This window comes from Epinephelus lanceolatus, chromosome 13 (assembly GCF_041903045.1).
Source record: "Epinephelus lanceolatus isolate andai-2023 chromosome 13, ASM4190304v1, whole genome shotgun sequence".
Lineage (NCBI taxonomy): Eukaryota > Metazoa > Chordata > Actinopteri > Perciformes > Serranidae > Epinephelus > Epinephelus lanceolatus.
Window position 1 is genome coordinate 29276589 of NC_135746.1, and position 17221 is coordinate 29293809.

The following is a 17221-nucleotide window of genomic DNA, read 5'->3' on the forward strand; positions in this document are numbered from 1 at the left end:
ATGGTTGTCTGTCTCTATGGCCCTGTTTATACGACAACGATTTCAACTGAAAATGGTAAACTTTAGTTGCGTTTTGGCCGATCGTTTACACGACAGCGGCGTTTTGGGTGCCTGAAAACGCAACGATTTGAAAACGGGTTCCAGAGTGCAACGTTTTGGAAACGGCAGTGTCTCTGTTGTCATGTAAACGTGCAATATGCAGTTCCTCTGAAAACGGAGACTTTTCGTACATGCGCATTACGGTTCCAGTCACCAGGCATGCCGACCGTCACAACAACAATGCCGAGCTCTGTTTGTGCTGCTCACCCTGTTGACTTGAAGTGTAGATCTGTTACTGTAGCAACTCCACCTCGTCGTCCATCCAGACAAAGTTATCTGTGCATGCTTTCGCCATTGTGTCTTCTTTGTTTTGGTTTGTAATCACAGCGTTGGAGAGGAAGGCACTTCAGCGCAGGCGCATGGCGTCATGCCGTGGTGTTGCTTTGCAAATTTACACTGCCATCCATTGACCTGGCGTGCATACTACAGCGTTTCCAGTAGATTTTTCGGCTCCGTGTGAGCGGGAATCGTTTCAATAACGTCGTCATATAAACGCAGAAGTTTTTTAAAACGCAAAGGACAGACTTTTCCATTTTTTTCTGAAACCGTTGGCGTATAAACGGCCCCTGTGTGTCAGCCCTGTGATAGTCTGGCGACCTGTCCAAGGTGTACCCCGCCTCTCACCCAATGTCAGCTGGGATATGCTCCAGCACCCCAGTGACCCCCAACAGGATAAGCGGATACATCCATTGTTTTACTTCATTTCAGGTTTTAATGGACTTGCAATTTGTGCCATAGCAGCAGTATGGGAAGGCACAAAAATTTTAGTTTTCTTCTGCAGATTTTCTGATAATTTGGTTAAAGATTGTGCTACATTCATATGGAAACCCAACTAATGTCAGATTTTAAATGCTATAACTTTGAGAAGAACCATCACAGGCAGTATTTCATGAACTAAATGTTTAAACAGTTATGCTCATTTCTGACTTTTGGATTTTTGGAGAAACATTTTGTGTCAGCACCTGCCTGTCGTAGTTTATCAACAGTTGAGTAATATTTATTACAGTGTTTCCCCAGGGTGGAGTTGTAGCAGCGGGGGTGAAGGGAATTTCTGTTTATTTTCGTTTTTGTGCTCTCACAAAGTGCGCCCTGCCAGGAGGTTTCTGTGTCTGCCGGCACTAGAAGGGCTCTTGAAGCCCGAGTACATACAGTACATTTGTGGACAGCTAAGAGGAAATGTCCATAGTGCAGAATAATATAACAATAGTTTCTAAAGAGATAAGAGGGAGCTCCTCTTCTCTTCTCATCTCTGTTTATGTGCTTTACTCGCAAGTGTGTGAGTTGACCTGGATATAGAGCGTCTGTAGCGCAAAATACTGTGACGTTAATTACTAAAGACACGAGACTGAGACTGAGCACTCTCCTCATGTAACACCGCACCTAGGTGCATGTAGGGGAAACACTGGAATCATGAGGGAACTGGCCTCATGTGGAAGCCACATGCAGACAGATTCCCACAACAGAAGAAATCTCCTCAGCAGGACTTGACTGCTGCTCAATTAAACTTGCTATCTGGGCTGTGGTGAAGCTGCACACTTCCAACAATGAAAATGGCACCTGTGTATATGTGAACACTCAGTTTCACACAACACATATATGAATACAATCCAGGAGTTCAGTGGGTGCACTTGACTGAAGCTGTATACATTCTCTTGGTCATGTCCTATATTCAAGAGGGTGGGCCTTAGCAACAGTGACTGAGCAGCTTCTCATGGGCTGTACCAACTCGGAGCAGCAGAGAGGGGGTGGTCACGCTGTGTGTGCACAAGCAGTGTGTTGAGCTCATTTAGGAAATAATGTTACTGTTGTAAAAATTAACAAGCTACTCTCATTATATTTGCAACAACAGTATTAAATATCAATTTAGAATATTAAATGGGGTGAAAGAAAGCCAAAGTGTTGCATCACTGTGAATGTAATCAATCTTAATCAATATTTGTGCTAGGAAGCATTATGTAACACATTACAACAAATGCATACAACTAAGAAGTTCTTTACAAATATTATCTTTACAAACAGAAAGAAACAAGCTGTCAGGTGACAGTGAGTCCAAAAACACATCTGGAATGAATTCCTTTTTGATATTTCTTTTATTTTTTTATAAATTTTCCTTTTTTTTATATACTGATGCTGTAGTAATCTACTGTATTAACTACTAGGGTTGCAGCAGTATAGATGTTTTAAAGTATATAATAGTATAATATCCAACAGTTATCATACCATGTACATTTGCTTATATGTAGTACTAGAACAAATAATACTAATTTTAACTTTATTTATAAACGACTTTAAAGCTTAAGCATAAAGTGCTTTCCAGATTTAAAGATTTACAGAATAAAAAAAAAAAAAAATTAAAAAATATTTTAAAAAAATCAGAAACCCATGTAAGCCCCCCTGTATGGCATAAATTATTTTTATTATAATTAAAAAAATATTTTAATTGAAAAAATGAAAACACATAAAAAAGTAAAATGCATCCAGACAGAGAATCCCACCTTTATTTGATTTATTTTTTTAAAAAGCAGACTTTTTGCACATGCTTCCATTTATTTAAAAAAAAAAAAAAAAATTGCGTTATAATTAAATATTGTTCAACTTAAAAAAAAAAAAGATTCTGTTTTCATTCCCTTAAGGGGCACTGCAACTGATACTAATAATGATTGTGTAACACAGTTTACCGTAATATTTTTTGAGACGATAATTGTTGCTTCCCTATAAACCAATTCTGGAAAAGTAAGAGAATTTGTGAGCCATTTTGAAGATGGAAAAAGTCATAAAATTTGACAATCTCTGGAGAAGTCAAGGAGCATTTTACCAAGCTAGTTGAACAGTTTTAGTGTATGTCAGGACCAATATATGAACTCTGAGAAGTGGAGCTGCACAGATCATCTAGGAAACCTATGACATTTCATACCAGCATGTCCAAAATGCTATAGTTCTTATAGAAGCCTAAATAAGGAAAATGGAAAGTAGTGAAAGCTTGTATGTACATTAGGTTGACTAATAAGGATCTTTTTTCCCCCATTTACTCTTTCCTCCCTCTCCTGGTAATCCACATCCTTCACTCCCTACTCTGTATCTGGTGGTCTCTTCCTCACTCCCCCGCTGCAAGCCATACATTGCCACTGTTTAGTGTGTGTGTGTGTGTGTGTGTGTGTGTGTGTGTGTGTGTGTGTGTGTATACATGTGTGCGTGCAATCAGTGCAGCTTGTGGAATGAGAAACCGAAGGAGGAGAAGGCTCTGAGAGAAAGAAGACAAACATAAAGACACAGAGACGGCAGGCGGTTGTTATGGAGAGCCTGTGGAGGCACTGGGCTGTATTTCTCAGCGGTCTTGCTCTGCTGCGCTGTCGCTGCCGCTGCTGCTTTTTCTTCTTCCTCTTTGGCGACTGAAGGCTCGATCCCCCACCGTACACCGTACGTCACATGGGGGGGGGGGGGGGGGAGAAGGTGCAGGAGGCTGACCTGGCCTACAGGTGGATTAGACTTGTTTTTCTTCTGCACATGATTTTTGCTTTAGCTGGTATGTGTGAAAGTGTGACTGAGTGTATGCTCACACTGCAGCTGTAACAGTTCCAATTAGTCACATGTAGCATTGATGGGACACTATAACAAAATAAGTGCATGCTGGGGAAGCTGTCATCTGTCTGTTAAATACTGCTGTGGGCTACACCTTTTCAGCAGTCAGTCAGTAGGATCAATTAAGGGCATCAGTTTAGCAGCGGAGATGATTGTTAAGCTTCATGTGTAACTGCCTGCACTACCTGGCTGTATGGATAGGTGAATGCTGCTCATGTTATATATCTTAGCATAGTGGAAAAAGTTATGTGGGTGTTGCTGTAGAAAGTTCCTAATTGTGTAAAATTGAAAGTGGCTGATTTGATCATTTAAATATAATGGACTGACCTTTTCATCACAGGACATGTATTAGTCTGTGGATTCAAATGTGCACCACTGATGAGGCTCCTTAACTATAAAGGAGCTATTATAATAAATGTGACTCGATAGTTTGGCTGCCTTTCTTGAAGTAGTAATAGTAGCTGTAGTAATAGCGAAGTTACACCCTGTGTTTTACCAACATTTGGCTGTTAGGACTCCACCCCAGTTGGTAAACCTGCTTATGTTTGTTTGTATATTTATGTGTGTGCTGCTGTAGAAGTTGTTCATAAATGTGTGAAAGTTCACACCTTTGAGGGTGTAAATTGTGTAATGAGAAAATATTAGGTGTGTTTTTGTTTGTTTTTTAACTGCAATTAATAGTTACTGTGGGGCCGAAACTTCTTGATCGCCTCCTGTTGGCTGGCTGCAGTATAGGTCATAAACCCCGCCTCCTCCATGTTGGAGTATAGGACACGGCCACATTAAACACTCCAAATACACGACAAAAAGTGTTCTGGTTTCTGTTATTTTAGGTCGTTCTTATCACACTGACGTATGTCCAAGTGTTTGTTTTCATGATAATATTGGTTATTATAACTGGTAATTTGATGTTAAAAAAGGGGGATTGAGGTCATGATTGACAGCTGTGTGTGCGCCAACCAGTTTGCTCACTATCTGTGGCATTGCTCGCGATTTGTCACATGGGTGTATGGGCAGGGACTCGACACTCGTGCAAGATGGCAGTGACCGTATCCTGGATATTTTGGCTTCATTTTTGTACATTGGGGATAAGTGGAGACTAGGGCCGTGACGGTACATGTATTTGTGTCGAACCATTCGGTACGCGACTTTCGGTTCGGCACGACCCTGTACTGAATTATTAGGCGCAGGATATTATTTTATTTTATTTTATTTTGTTTTATTTTAATTCCGTTTTTGCGAGCCGAACCATTTAAAATATCTAGTTCCCCGACGGACATAATTGAGTGACGGACCGAGTCCGACTGTAAACCTCCGCTTTCACTTTGTGCAGCTCATTCTCGCATTTTGACAACATGGCAAGTGAGCCTGACGAACCTGAAGACCCACCCGCAAACCTTAAGTCGTTTGGGAACACTTTGGTTTCAGGGTAAAATACGAAGATGGAAATAAACAAGTGGACAAGACAAAAGCAGTGTGCCGACACTGCAGAACAGCGGTCGGGTATGTACTTGGAAACACGTCTAACATGCTAACGCATCTAAAGCGACACCACCCGAGTTTGAACGTTAACCGGCTCGACTAGAAAAAGCAATCTGGTGCAAACTACGATATCGTCGTTGTTTAAAAAGAAAGAGCGTTTCCCTGACCATCGCGCTAAAGAAATAACCAACGCCATTGGAGTTGAGTAAAATTGTTTAAGCTGCACTTTAGATATAAGCATGTTTTGTTTACTGCACTTTAACAAAGTGGGAAAGCTAAGTAAGTTCCTAGTAAAACTGAATCTGAGCAGGCTTTAAAGCTGACCAGCTGCACTATACTTTTTATTTTAATTGAGTAAAACTGTTTAAGCAGAAATTTATATTTATATTTTTCATTCAAAAAATGTGTTAAAAAACAGCAGGATTTTATTTTTCACTTTTATATTTCTATTTTCATTCAAACAATGTGAAAAAGCAGGATTTTATATATATTTGTTTTATTCAAAAATTGTGTAAAAAGAGTTAACTGCTGTGGTGGTATGTTTTAATAAGGTTACCAATAAGTAAAAGATATTTAATAGTTGTCTATTTTTTTCATTACTGTACCGAAAAAAACGAACCGTGACTTGTGTACCGAGGTATGTACCGAACTGTGATTTTTGTGTACCGTTACACCCCTAGTGGAGACGCATCGTCCTTTTGGTACAGTCTATGGTGGGTTAAAACATCAGCCACCACTTTGATTCCTATTTTTGGAGCTGGACCGTTCACTAGTAGCACTATTGGAATATATATATACTGTTTGGTTATTCATTGCACTCCTTTGTAGCAAGCGTGCAAGGTGGAGCTGATGGTCGAGACAAGCTAGCTGTAGCAACAGTTTATCTGTCATCATCTAAATCTGATGAAATGAGATCACATTTTTACAGCTTTCATTTTAATTTCAGTTTTTGTAGTCACATTGAAAATCTGTGAAGTCTGCCTGTGTGGCGCTAATGTCATTATGACATAGAATATTTATCCTCCGTAATGGACAGGCTGCTCAGTTTGGAAGCTGTGGCACTGGGACGTGGAGTGCCAAATACATGGCATTCAGGAATTTAAGCCCATTTTGCGTAGTCTGTTGTCATCTTGCTTTGTGAAATGATGTCACACTTTGAAATGTTTTCTTCCTCTCCACCATGACTCATCCTTGTTGCCAGTTTCCAACAGCATAGACACATGAGTTTGACATCATTCTCGAAGGTATACATTAATCCGGTCTCGATTGCCATCCCTTGTGATTACTGTAGTAGAGATCAAGGGCCAGTGCTGCTATTGCGTTGTTTCTTTATGTTATATAATTTGCCCATACTATAAAAAGTTTGTGCCTCTTCTTCTAACCATCTTACCTCCGTATTTTTCTTTGGTCTCATGTAACTGAACTACATAACTCATGCGTCAGGTTTTTTGTTTGTTATATTTTCTCTGCACACTTCACCAAGGTTTCGCAGCAAAGGCCGACTGCTGCCTTCACATTAAAGTAACATCTGTGTTTTGCATTTAAGTTTATTTCACATGCAGCACAAATGTTGTGAACATTAGCTTACCACAGCAAACGAACGGAGCAGAAGAGAAAACAGCAGGGCCCCTCGCAGTGACAGTGTTGTTTGAGATCCTGCAGGCAGATGGTAACAAATACAGTACACCGAATTATTCACAAACTGCCATGACTGAATGAATGTAGCTGGAGGCATAAACGCATTACCTTTTAACCCTGGTGGTTCACGTCTTGTTTTTGTGTTAAGCCGCTCTTTATCCCAGTCGAGAGAAAAGCAAAGTGAGGTCAGTGATTCAGCCAGTCATTCGACACTTCAACACCTTCGACTCATGACAATAACCCTTTGTGTACAGTAGATCTGCAGTATATGGTGAAATAGCGTATCTTAAAAACTAAGTAAATGTTTGAGAAACAGACCCTTTACAAAGATTGTTCAGCATAACTCACCTCTATTGTAACTTTTATTGACACTGCACTTCTTGGAGGCTGCGCCAAGATAACGACTGAGATATGATGCAGTCAGCAGTGTAAACAGTCTTGACGACAGTAAATAATGCAGTGAAAGCTGCGGTAATTAGATAATCTTTTTTGCTTTTCTGAGTATTGTGGTGTTTAAAGGACCAGGAAACACAACTACCAACAAAAGTTATTGATTGATTGAGAGCTCACGGAGCAGTGGCATGAGTGAAAATCAATAATATATATATCTGAAAGTCAGTTTGGAGAGAAAATAGTTGAGAAGCATTATTAGAGTATTATGCTGCAGTTGCAAGAAAACTAAGCTGCTAAATATAACCCTGAAGTTATAAAATTGAACTAAGACCCTGTCTGCACTGTTCAGTTTTATTGTATGTGTAAAAATCACCGTAGCTGTTTTTCCTGTTTGCTTTAACGAGAGAAAAATGGCTCATTTTAGTTTCATTTAGGTGTTACTTTAGCTGCTGTTGTCTCAAGGACTGAGGACATGGATCGTGGACGTATTCGGAAAACCAGACAATGAGTAGATATTTCCACAGACTGCTTACTGATGTAGTCACACTATGGTAGGAGTGGTAAATACGCCTTGGAGAGACAGATGCATTTACACCTTTTCATCATCTGGCTAGAACACTAGACAAGCTTCTTGGATGCGTTGCAGAGATCAGAGAGCTGCCTGATCCAATCCAAGACACTTGAAGTGACTACTGTAAGTGCAAAGGGAATACAGTAAAGGGAGTGAAAGGGCGGCCAAACTGTTGCATCACTGTAAATACAATCAGTTTTAATCAGTAGTTTTACTAGAAAGTGTTTTGTGACACGATCCACAGCAGGATGCAAGAAATAAGTTCTTCACAAATTAAAAAAATGTTGTCAGGTGACGGACAGCTATGCTACAAACATCAATCCACATGATGAGGGCGGCTTCGACCACAGGTGCGTTCCCCCTGCGCATTCATTTTCTGTCTTCATCGCTAGCAGCCTTGACTGTTTGAGTAAACTACACAAGGTAGCCTGAGGAGCACCAAGTTATGCTGTTGCATCTTGTTGGCTCGTTTTTGGTAGTTTTTTTATGTCATAGGCTTTGATGAGACTACGTTTTTGATTAAGGGAAAGTTATTTTCTTTGGACTGATGGTTTCAGTGTGCATGCAGCACCAGCCTCAGGTAGCCAGCTGGAAGAAGGCGAGTTAAAGCGAGGCAGAGTATCGTGGGAATAAATAAAAAATAAAATAAAAAAATAGAATTACTGAAGTTTTAAAGTTTTTCCATATGTTGTCATTACGGCTCTCAGGATACTAGATTTTCACTACATGGTTATTGTGTCCAAAATTATTCACAGTAACAATATTATTGAGATATCAATAGAATTGTGAAAATGCCATCAGTCAAATTGATATTTAACTTTGATTATTATGCCTTTTATTTATTTTTTTGGCAAATGACTTAAACTCAAAAAACAAGTTTAGGGAGCTGGAGAGTAGAGCTGCCCTCTATTAATCGACCAAATGTTAGTCGACCAGAAAGGTTGTTAGTTGGCAAGATTTCATTGGTCATTAGTCGCAGAAAAAAAATTAAAAAACACGTGAAACTCTATTAGGAACTGCGCCTTGTCAAAACAAACCAAAACCTATATGACTGGACCATGTGGGAATTTAATTTGAAAGGACAGACACAGGGTGAGGCCATTCAGTGCCCAGCAGTCAGACAGGAGTCATGTTAATTTCCAAGGCTTTTACCTGCGGTTATTACACAAGCTAGTTAATAACGTGTCGGGCAGGAAATCCAAAGTGTGGGATCATTTTGAGAAGGTGAAGGACAAACCCAAGTTGATATGTAAACTCATCTTCATTGGTCGACTACAAACATTGCGTATCATCTGAAACATGTAAGTAGCTACATGCCCATTAGCCACTTAGCACAATCATTACTGCTTTGCCGACAGCGTCATTAACAGGCAGTTTGCTCAGTGTGTGACGTGCACTTGTAGATAAAATATAGGCCTATATTAATGAAGGTTCAGTAGTACGGTTTTGTATTTCTCTGTAATGTAGCACAGTGTTACCAATATTATTCTTTCTCACACCTTGAACCTATCGTAAACATGTGGGTGACTAGTCGACTAACGGCCCAAAATGATGACTATTGGCTGACTAGGAAAATTTTTCACTAATTAATTAATATTACATATTAAGAGGAAACCTGGTGACTGTTTGCATTATCAGCATTTGCCAGTGTGTTTTTCTAGTTTCTATTCCAGCTGTATCTATGCAGTAGAATGCAGTTCATCCCGTCATATATGTTCTTGACATTGCCTTTTTCTAGTGTGACACTGATAGGATGTGGAAGCAAAGCTGGCCACCAAGTATAATAACTAGATCATTAACACTTACCAGGTGGGAGGAACTGAAACATAATCATAATGGCGAGGAAGCAGGAAATATGACCATGGCTGTTGATGGCTTGTTGTTCACGGCTGACGAGCTTATCGACCCTGCACAATTCATCCAGGTTTTTCAATGCTTGTAGGAAAATGTATTGTTAGGCATGTTTTCATAGCATGAATGCACAGCTAGAGCATGTGTTTGGCTTTATTATTAGGTTGTAGGGTCAGAGTGCAGCAGTTGGTGTCGCCTGGTACATCATGAAATATAATTACTGCATATCTTTTGCTCTCTTCCATCAATAAACTGTACCTGTGTTGACTCATTGCCAGAAATGCACAGGCATTATTTGGACTCGTCATCATCATAAATGAGAAGTATTATGACGGCAAGGTCGTTCTGGAAAGATGTAGCCCCTCTCCTCCTCTTACAGCTGCTGTCACTTCACATTACAATCGGAAAGATTAGTTGAAGAACAGAAAATTAAATCATTTAAGTTATGTTTTTTGAGTAAAAATGGCTATAATTCTCTGTTCCATTCTCTGTGATAAGTAACTGGATATCTCTGTGTTGTTAACTGTTGATCTGACAAAACAAGACATTTAAATCTGTCAAGTTATTGTCAGCTAAACAATTAATCCCTTAAATGAGAAAGTAAACATGTTTATTCTCAGCAAAATAAGGCATCAAAAGAAACATTTTGGTATCAGAGATGTAGGTATTTCATTGACAAGTCATAACGAGTAGTAGAAATATTGTGTTATTGCCTTTGCATAAACCAGCAAAACAACCGTGGGTTTAATGTAAATGTCAATATTATTACCTTGTTTTCATCGTCCAGGCTGCAGTTTACTAAGGCTGCGTTCAGACTGCAAAATGTCTCTCAAATCAGATTTTAAAAACAGATGATCAGCACTGTAATTGCAAGTGATCAGATCGATTTGTATGTCCAGACATTACCAACCTGTCTGCAAAGGTTGCATTGGTAACAATTGTAAGCATCAGTCACCACCACTGTTGGGCTCCTTACTCTAAAAATGTAATATATTAGTCATTACTCTTTACTCTTTTCAAAAAATAATGATATTACTTAACTTATTACTACCTGCCAACAGTAATTCGTTACTACTCGCTATATTACTTTTCCGTTACACCCCATAAAATTAGTAGTTGCCTATCTCCCCAAAATTCAGATGTGTGCCTCTGAGTGAATGTCAGGGTAATCGCCGCTAAGTGTAGCTAAGGCTAGATAGCATTTTTTGTTTGTTTGTTTATTTGGAGGTTTTCAGTTGCCTGTGACCGGTATTTTCCCAAGACTCTGCCTCAAAGATGGAGAGTCACTCATGGAGTAACATTACATCCACCACATATCCAGCCACAAGCTTCATTCGTCCTTGTCGCTGCAGCTGTCCACAATTAAAATCCAGCATTGGTTGTTCAGCCAGTGTAGCGCTATGTCCAACATCCACGCCTTTGGTGGGGTGTATTTCCTGGAGCTTAAAGTGCTTGTGCTGTTGGTCAGTAGCCGAGGTGTTTCAGACCCGAGGTTTAGGGACGTGTTTTTCGCAGTGGAAAGAGTTTTACTACCACTACATGCAGCAGTGATGTTCTTATCATCCTTCCTCCTGACAAAATCAAAGTAATGGGAATATTTCCAGCCGTATAAGTTATGCGTTTCCATCTTCCAAACTAGCAGAGCGATGATAACGAAAATGAGTTGGCTGATATTAATGTTGTATTTCAAGTCAGTAGTGATGTGATAACAAATGTTGTAATGAGTTGTTTGGTTTTGAGGTAACTGTAATATTATTACTGGAATTTTTTTAGTAATTGGTTACACTACTCATTGCTGGAAAAAGTAATATTACTGTAACTAACTGCCTAACACTGGTAACTACATACCTATGCTGGTGGCGTGGCTTTCTAACACAAAAGCATGAGAAATAGAGGGCCATCATTTTCGCCCTTCAAACAATTGTGCTGTCAAGTCGCATTGCAGAACTCAGAACAGACTTAGCATCTTTTCAGATACTGTTGGTCTCCATGTTGTCCTCGTAGCGCTCCGCTAGTAGCAGCATGGATTCTGCTCAACACTTCTGTCACTCTGGATTTGACGTCAGTGTGTATCACACTGCAAGTGATGCGAAACACTTTAGAATCTGATTTCAGTGGCTAGAGCATCCGGACTGAGGCACATCTGTAGAAATCCAACTGGAATCGCATTTCCAACCACCTCCAAATTTGGTTTAGATCCAATTTGCGAAAATGGCATTTCAGATTTTTCTTTTTGATAACCAGACTTTCTAAAATCAGTCTGGATGTGTCTAAAAACAGATCAGCAGGCAGTCTTGACAATCCTAAAACATCTTTTTTCTCAGTTCATAATTTGACTTTACCATAGTTAAAGTTTCAGCTGTTATTTAAGCATATGTACTCTCAGGCTAATGTGTATTTCCTTTAATGTGGAGCAGGGCTCTCGTTTCTAACTGTGGCGGATGTATTCCTTTGTTAAGTGCTGCGTGTGAGCAACATAAGGAGGGCTGAGGCAGAGAGAGGGGTGATCTGAGGTGAAATGTAAAGAGGGCTAGTCAGGAAGGATTAACGTCCTGTGAGCAGCGTGTCCCTGCAGCAGCACCCAACACTCTGACAAAGGCTGCTTGTTTTATTGCGGTTTACCCATGGATTTAAAACGTTTTGTGTGTACAACTGATATTTAGATTCTACAGCATGGATGTGGTTTTACAGATGAAGAGTCCATATTGATGTGTGCAGCTCCCAAGAATAAATGAAAGGCTTTCAGGCTCATTAACATCCCTCCAAATCTTTCAGAAACCTAATTTTTGTCAACAACATGTTAGTAGTAAAATAACAAACCCTGTCTGTCCCTACAGTTTGCTAAACATGACAGAATTTCATGTCCTTCGCTGCCTTCTGCTGCTGTGTTTGTGTATCTGCTGTAATAAGATGGTCTTAAATTTGATTTCTGATACCATTTAAAGGGTTTTAACTTTAATATTTGGTCTAATGGATCATGCAGGAACCCTGTTAACTGTCCCTCTATTCACTGAGTGCTTCATCAAATGTTGCAGCGTTTCCTGTTGCTATGGTTACCCCTCCTGATGCAGCCAGAGAGGTGCAGCCTGTAGACTTTGCAGATAAAGAACAGGCACAAGTCCATTAAGGGCGACTGAAGAGGAATGTCAAAAACATAAAAGACAAAATATTTTTCAATATAATGCAATTCAACAACTGTATTACAAAAAACTACAGCGCTGAAAAATGGCTATAGAGTCAAGTCAGAACCAGCAGTAAGGTTTGTTGCAGAGCTGGAAGGACTGTACTGAGATTTACTCTAGGGCTGGGTGTTATGGCAAAAACTAATATCATTATCATTGTTTCCATATTAATCAATGTGAATATTTATCATGGTATATAGTTTAAAATGATGCCAGTGTGATGAGCATCCTGATAATGTCTGAAGTCTGAAGAAACCAGAGGGTTTTTAGTAAAACCTAAGAATACAGTTCATTAACAAAAAAAGTAGAATAATATAATGGAAATATTTAATGTGCAAACATGCTTGGAAGTACAGTTAAAAGCAATACAGTTAGCTTGCATTTAAACTTATTAAAAAATGTATATAAAACTATATGCTGTAACTACTATCACTTCTATGTACAACCAAAACTGGCACAAGTACAACTGTAAGATAAAACAAGGCTTGCACATGTCTTAGAGGTAGAAATCTGAGTAAAAAGTACAAAATGCAAACATAGTTGAGCAGTCATTATGTTATACATTATGGGCAGTGGCCTTAAAAAACAACACAATTGACTTTTGTTTTAGTACAGCCTTGCTAGCCCTGCTAAAACATGTGGACAGACTAACATGGGCTCGTATTTTCATACTTGGTGTGGTCACTGTGATGGTACTTACTGAGGTGATGAAGAAGATTTGTTGTACTTCTTGGTTGGCACCAACAGACAACATAGCATCTGGTATAAGCGTCCCTTGTGTGGGTAAAGCAGCACCTGTAGTGTGTTCAGATATACAAACCACTCTCTACAGGGCCTTGCTGTCCTGCACTGTGCTGTGTCTGTACCAGGCAGTGATGTTCCCCATCAGGCTGCAAATTCCTCAGTATTTGAGGGGAATTTCCTCAGGTAAAACAGTCTCTGCCTTGCTTTTGTCACCACTGAGTCAGTATGCAGTGCTCAGATCAGGCCCTCATTGATGTGGACACCAAGGTATTTGAAGCTATCTGCCCTCTCCACCAAGGGCCTGTTGATATAAGGGGGCCGTAGCTCTTTGGCTGCTTCTCCTTATTCTTCATTTTCTAAAGTCCACTATTATCTCTTCAGTGCGGCTGACGGTCAAGAGTAGGTTGTTATCCTGACACTAGCAGGTCAGGTCTTCTTCCTCTCCCAGGTAGGCCCTTTCATTGTTATCTGTGATCGGCCTGTCACAAATTTAATGATGGTGTTGGAGTCTGAAGTGGCTATATCGTCGTATGTATATGGAGTACAGCAGAGGATTCAAAACGCAGCCCTGGGGTGCTCCTGTGTTAAGGATGAGGGTAGAAGAGGTGTGTCCACACTCTCTCACCACCTGGGGCCTGCTTGTCAGGAAGTCGAGGATCCACATGCACAATGAGGTGTTAATCCCAGCTCCTTGAGCGTTGTGACCAGCCTGGAGAGAACTGGTGTTACAGTAACATTGAACTGCCATCAATGAACAGCAGCCTCACATAGCTCCCTTTCTTTTCCAGATGAGATAAGATGGTGTGTGTTTTCAGGTTTTTAGGACCACTGCATTATTACTTGTTCTAATGAAAAGAACAACAGAGCTGCAAAAAATCTGTTAATAACCTTTCCTTGTTTTTCCATTTGCTCCTCCTCTACAGGTCAGTTAAAGCTGAAAATGAGTGCAGTAGGGGAAAATCCCCTGGACCCTGCCACGCCAGAGTCACGCAAGAGGAAGGGCTCACCATGCGACACATCAGGGCAAAGGTATATTCCTAAACATGTGTTGTTGTTCTGTTAGTGACATTATAATACAATCAAAAAGATTGTGCATAAATTAAAACTCTTAAATGTTTTCCTCGTATTCCTCCATGGTGAACGAAGAATCCAAAAAAGGTGGTAATTTTTCATGAACTGAAGTAAATGGGGGCCGTGTATAGCAACAGCAAAATGATATCAAAACATCTATCTACAAACTTTCATGCAACTCATGCAGTATAATCCAAGTCTCATTTATCTAGTCGTGTACTCAGTATGACAAATAGTGTGCCCCTGAGCGTGCCTGAGCACATGAGTTCATATGACCTCTGTTTGATCAGAGTTCAAACACACACACACACACACACACACACACACGTGCCCAGGCATGGTACACAGCCATGTATAAGACTGTTTGTACTGAGGAGTTTTAAATCGTAAAATTTTAGTGAGAAGGGGAAGTACTGAGCATGAGACTGGATATATGAGACTTTGGATATACTGCACGAGTTGTGTGAGAGTTTGTAAGCAGATGTTTTGTTGTAGTTTTGCCGATGTTAAATGCAGCTCTGTTTACTACAGTTCACGAAGAACACTCCCTCACTTTAATGTAATATGGTCAATTTTGTGCACCAGGGCTCAACAACCATGTGATGTTGTCAATTCTGACAAAAAGGAAACAAAACATCCTTAAGTAATTGTTTAAGTGTATTAACAATAAGATAATTTATATTTGCAAAGTCGAGCTTAGCCCAAATGAGGCAATCGTCATGTTATTGAAATTGTCATGTAAACACATCTATTTATCTGAGGTACCGCTCAGCTGTTATTTTTCTTTTAAGAGTTGGATTGATAAGCAGAAAATTAATTGTCCTGCTGTTTTGATAACAGAATAATAATCAAAGTAATTTCTCAGCAAAAATGCCAACTTTTCCCTTATTTCACCTTTTTAAATGATTGTATTAATTTAAAATTATCAATTTATTGTTAGTAATTTTGAGGTTTCATCTGTTGGTTGGACAAAACAAACATTATGAAGCTGTCAGTTTGGGCTCTGGGTAAATTGTGACGGCATTTCTCACTCTTCTGAATTTTGAAATCAGATTATACTGGCATACTTTTACTTGTGCAGTCCAGGACTCTTACTCTGTACAGTGTGGTATTAGTAACATTACTAAAGTCAAGGATCTGACTTAAATAAAATCCTCTGGATCTATAAAATTCTATTAAGACCATGATTCAGAGTTAAAGTTAGATGCAGCTTAGGTTGGGGTCAGGTTTAAGGTAGGTCATGCAGTGGTGAAGGCATGAATGTACTCTGTGTACTGTGCGTGCGTCTATAAGGCCAGATAGCTGATGTAAGCTGATGTAACAGCCCAACTAGCATTTCTACAGCAACTACACGCAGCCACTGACCTGCGCATTCACACAGCAGAGTCCTCCCCCTCCTCACCCCTCCCTCCCTCGGTCACCACGCCTGTGTGTTCTGGCTGGCCAATGCACTGACCTACTTTTGCTGTTGTCGTCTCACACACACACACACACACACACACACTTACTCGCATATACACACATTCCTTTTTTCATGTTTACCACATACCTTACTGTAACTCGTCGGTTTGAAAGTATATTATTGAAACTGGAGAATAAGGTTAAGCACAAGGCTAAGCGGAGAGTCTGAAGAGGCTCGAGGTAAAGGCCAATTTAAGTTGCTTTTCAATGTTTGTGTCAATGACTGGCAGCTTTCTTGTTTACATATTACGGGAACAAATTACAGGCAGCTGGGTGAAAAACCACTGCACTTATACAGCACATTGTGATGTTACTTACACATTTCCCGGCTCTGACACTGATAATTTAAACCACCTGTTGTTTGGGAAAAAAACAAGTTCCAGTTGTTCACTTTTATGAAGCCGTGTCTTGTGATCAGAAGTTTAAATGTTTAACCTTTCAATTAATTTTAGTTTAAAGTAAACAGCATCATATTAAGACTGAAAGAGGAGCATCATGTAGTCAAGTAAAGATCTAGGTTGCAATTATATATTTTCTCAATTAATTTATCATTAATTTTATCAAGAAAATAGAGTCTGACCAATTTGATCCAATATTTGTATTGGGTTCCGATACTGACGTAATTTACTCATCAGATATCGGACTGACTTTACTGATCCACGAACCAATTCAGATTCCATAAACTGATTTTGGGTATACATGATGGAGCACCTGCCATTTACTCCTGGAGTGCTTGAAGGATGAATAATTGATTTAATCAGTTATTTTATTTTCGTTAACCAACCATCATCTAACAGCTTAATAAATAAATATCAACCAAATATGAACACAAACATTAACCAAACAAAAAGACAACACTTTAAGAGATATCCCAAATTAGAACATCACCCAAAAACCCAGTCCCCTGGGCACGAGACACAACACATAGATGCAAACAAGTGAAATCTTCATCTACATGAGTCACTGCCAAACTTGTTCACCTATCTATTGAGTCCCTGTGAATCCAAGTGGGCATGCAGGCAAGGTGTTGTTTACCACCTGACAAGACCGTTGTGCTATCACACCCAAATCAAATGAACAATAGCTTGTCTATTCCTGCCCATTCACAGTTTAAATGTGTATGTAGAATGTTCCTCAGATGTGCTGGGAC

The 17221-nt window shown here is 39.7% G+C and overlaps 1 protein-coding gene across 2 annotated transcripts in view; it reads left to right on the top strand.

Moving 5' to 3' along the window:
• Positions 1-17221, top strand: part of ncoa1 (nuclear receptor coactivator 1) — a 65809-nt gene that overhangs the window by 25677 nt on the left and 22911 nt on the right. For both annotated transcript variants that reach the window (XM_033647805.2, XM_033647807.2), the window contains exon 3: positions 14463-14568. In XM_033647805.2, coding sequence (XP_033503696.2) covers positions 14480-14568 — 89 coding nt within the window. In that variant the 5' untranslated portion in view covers positions 14463-14479. The remainder of the gene's footprint in view (positions 1-14462; positions 14569-17221) is intronic.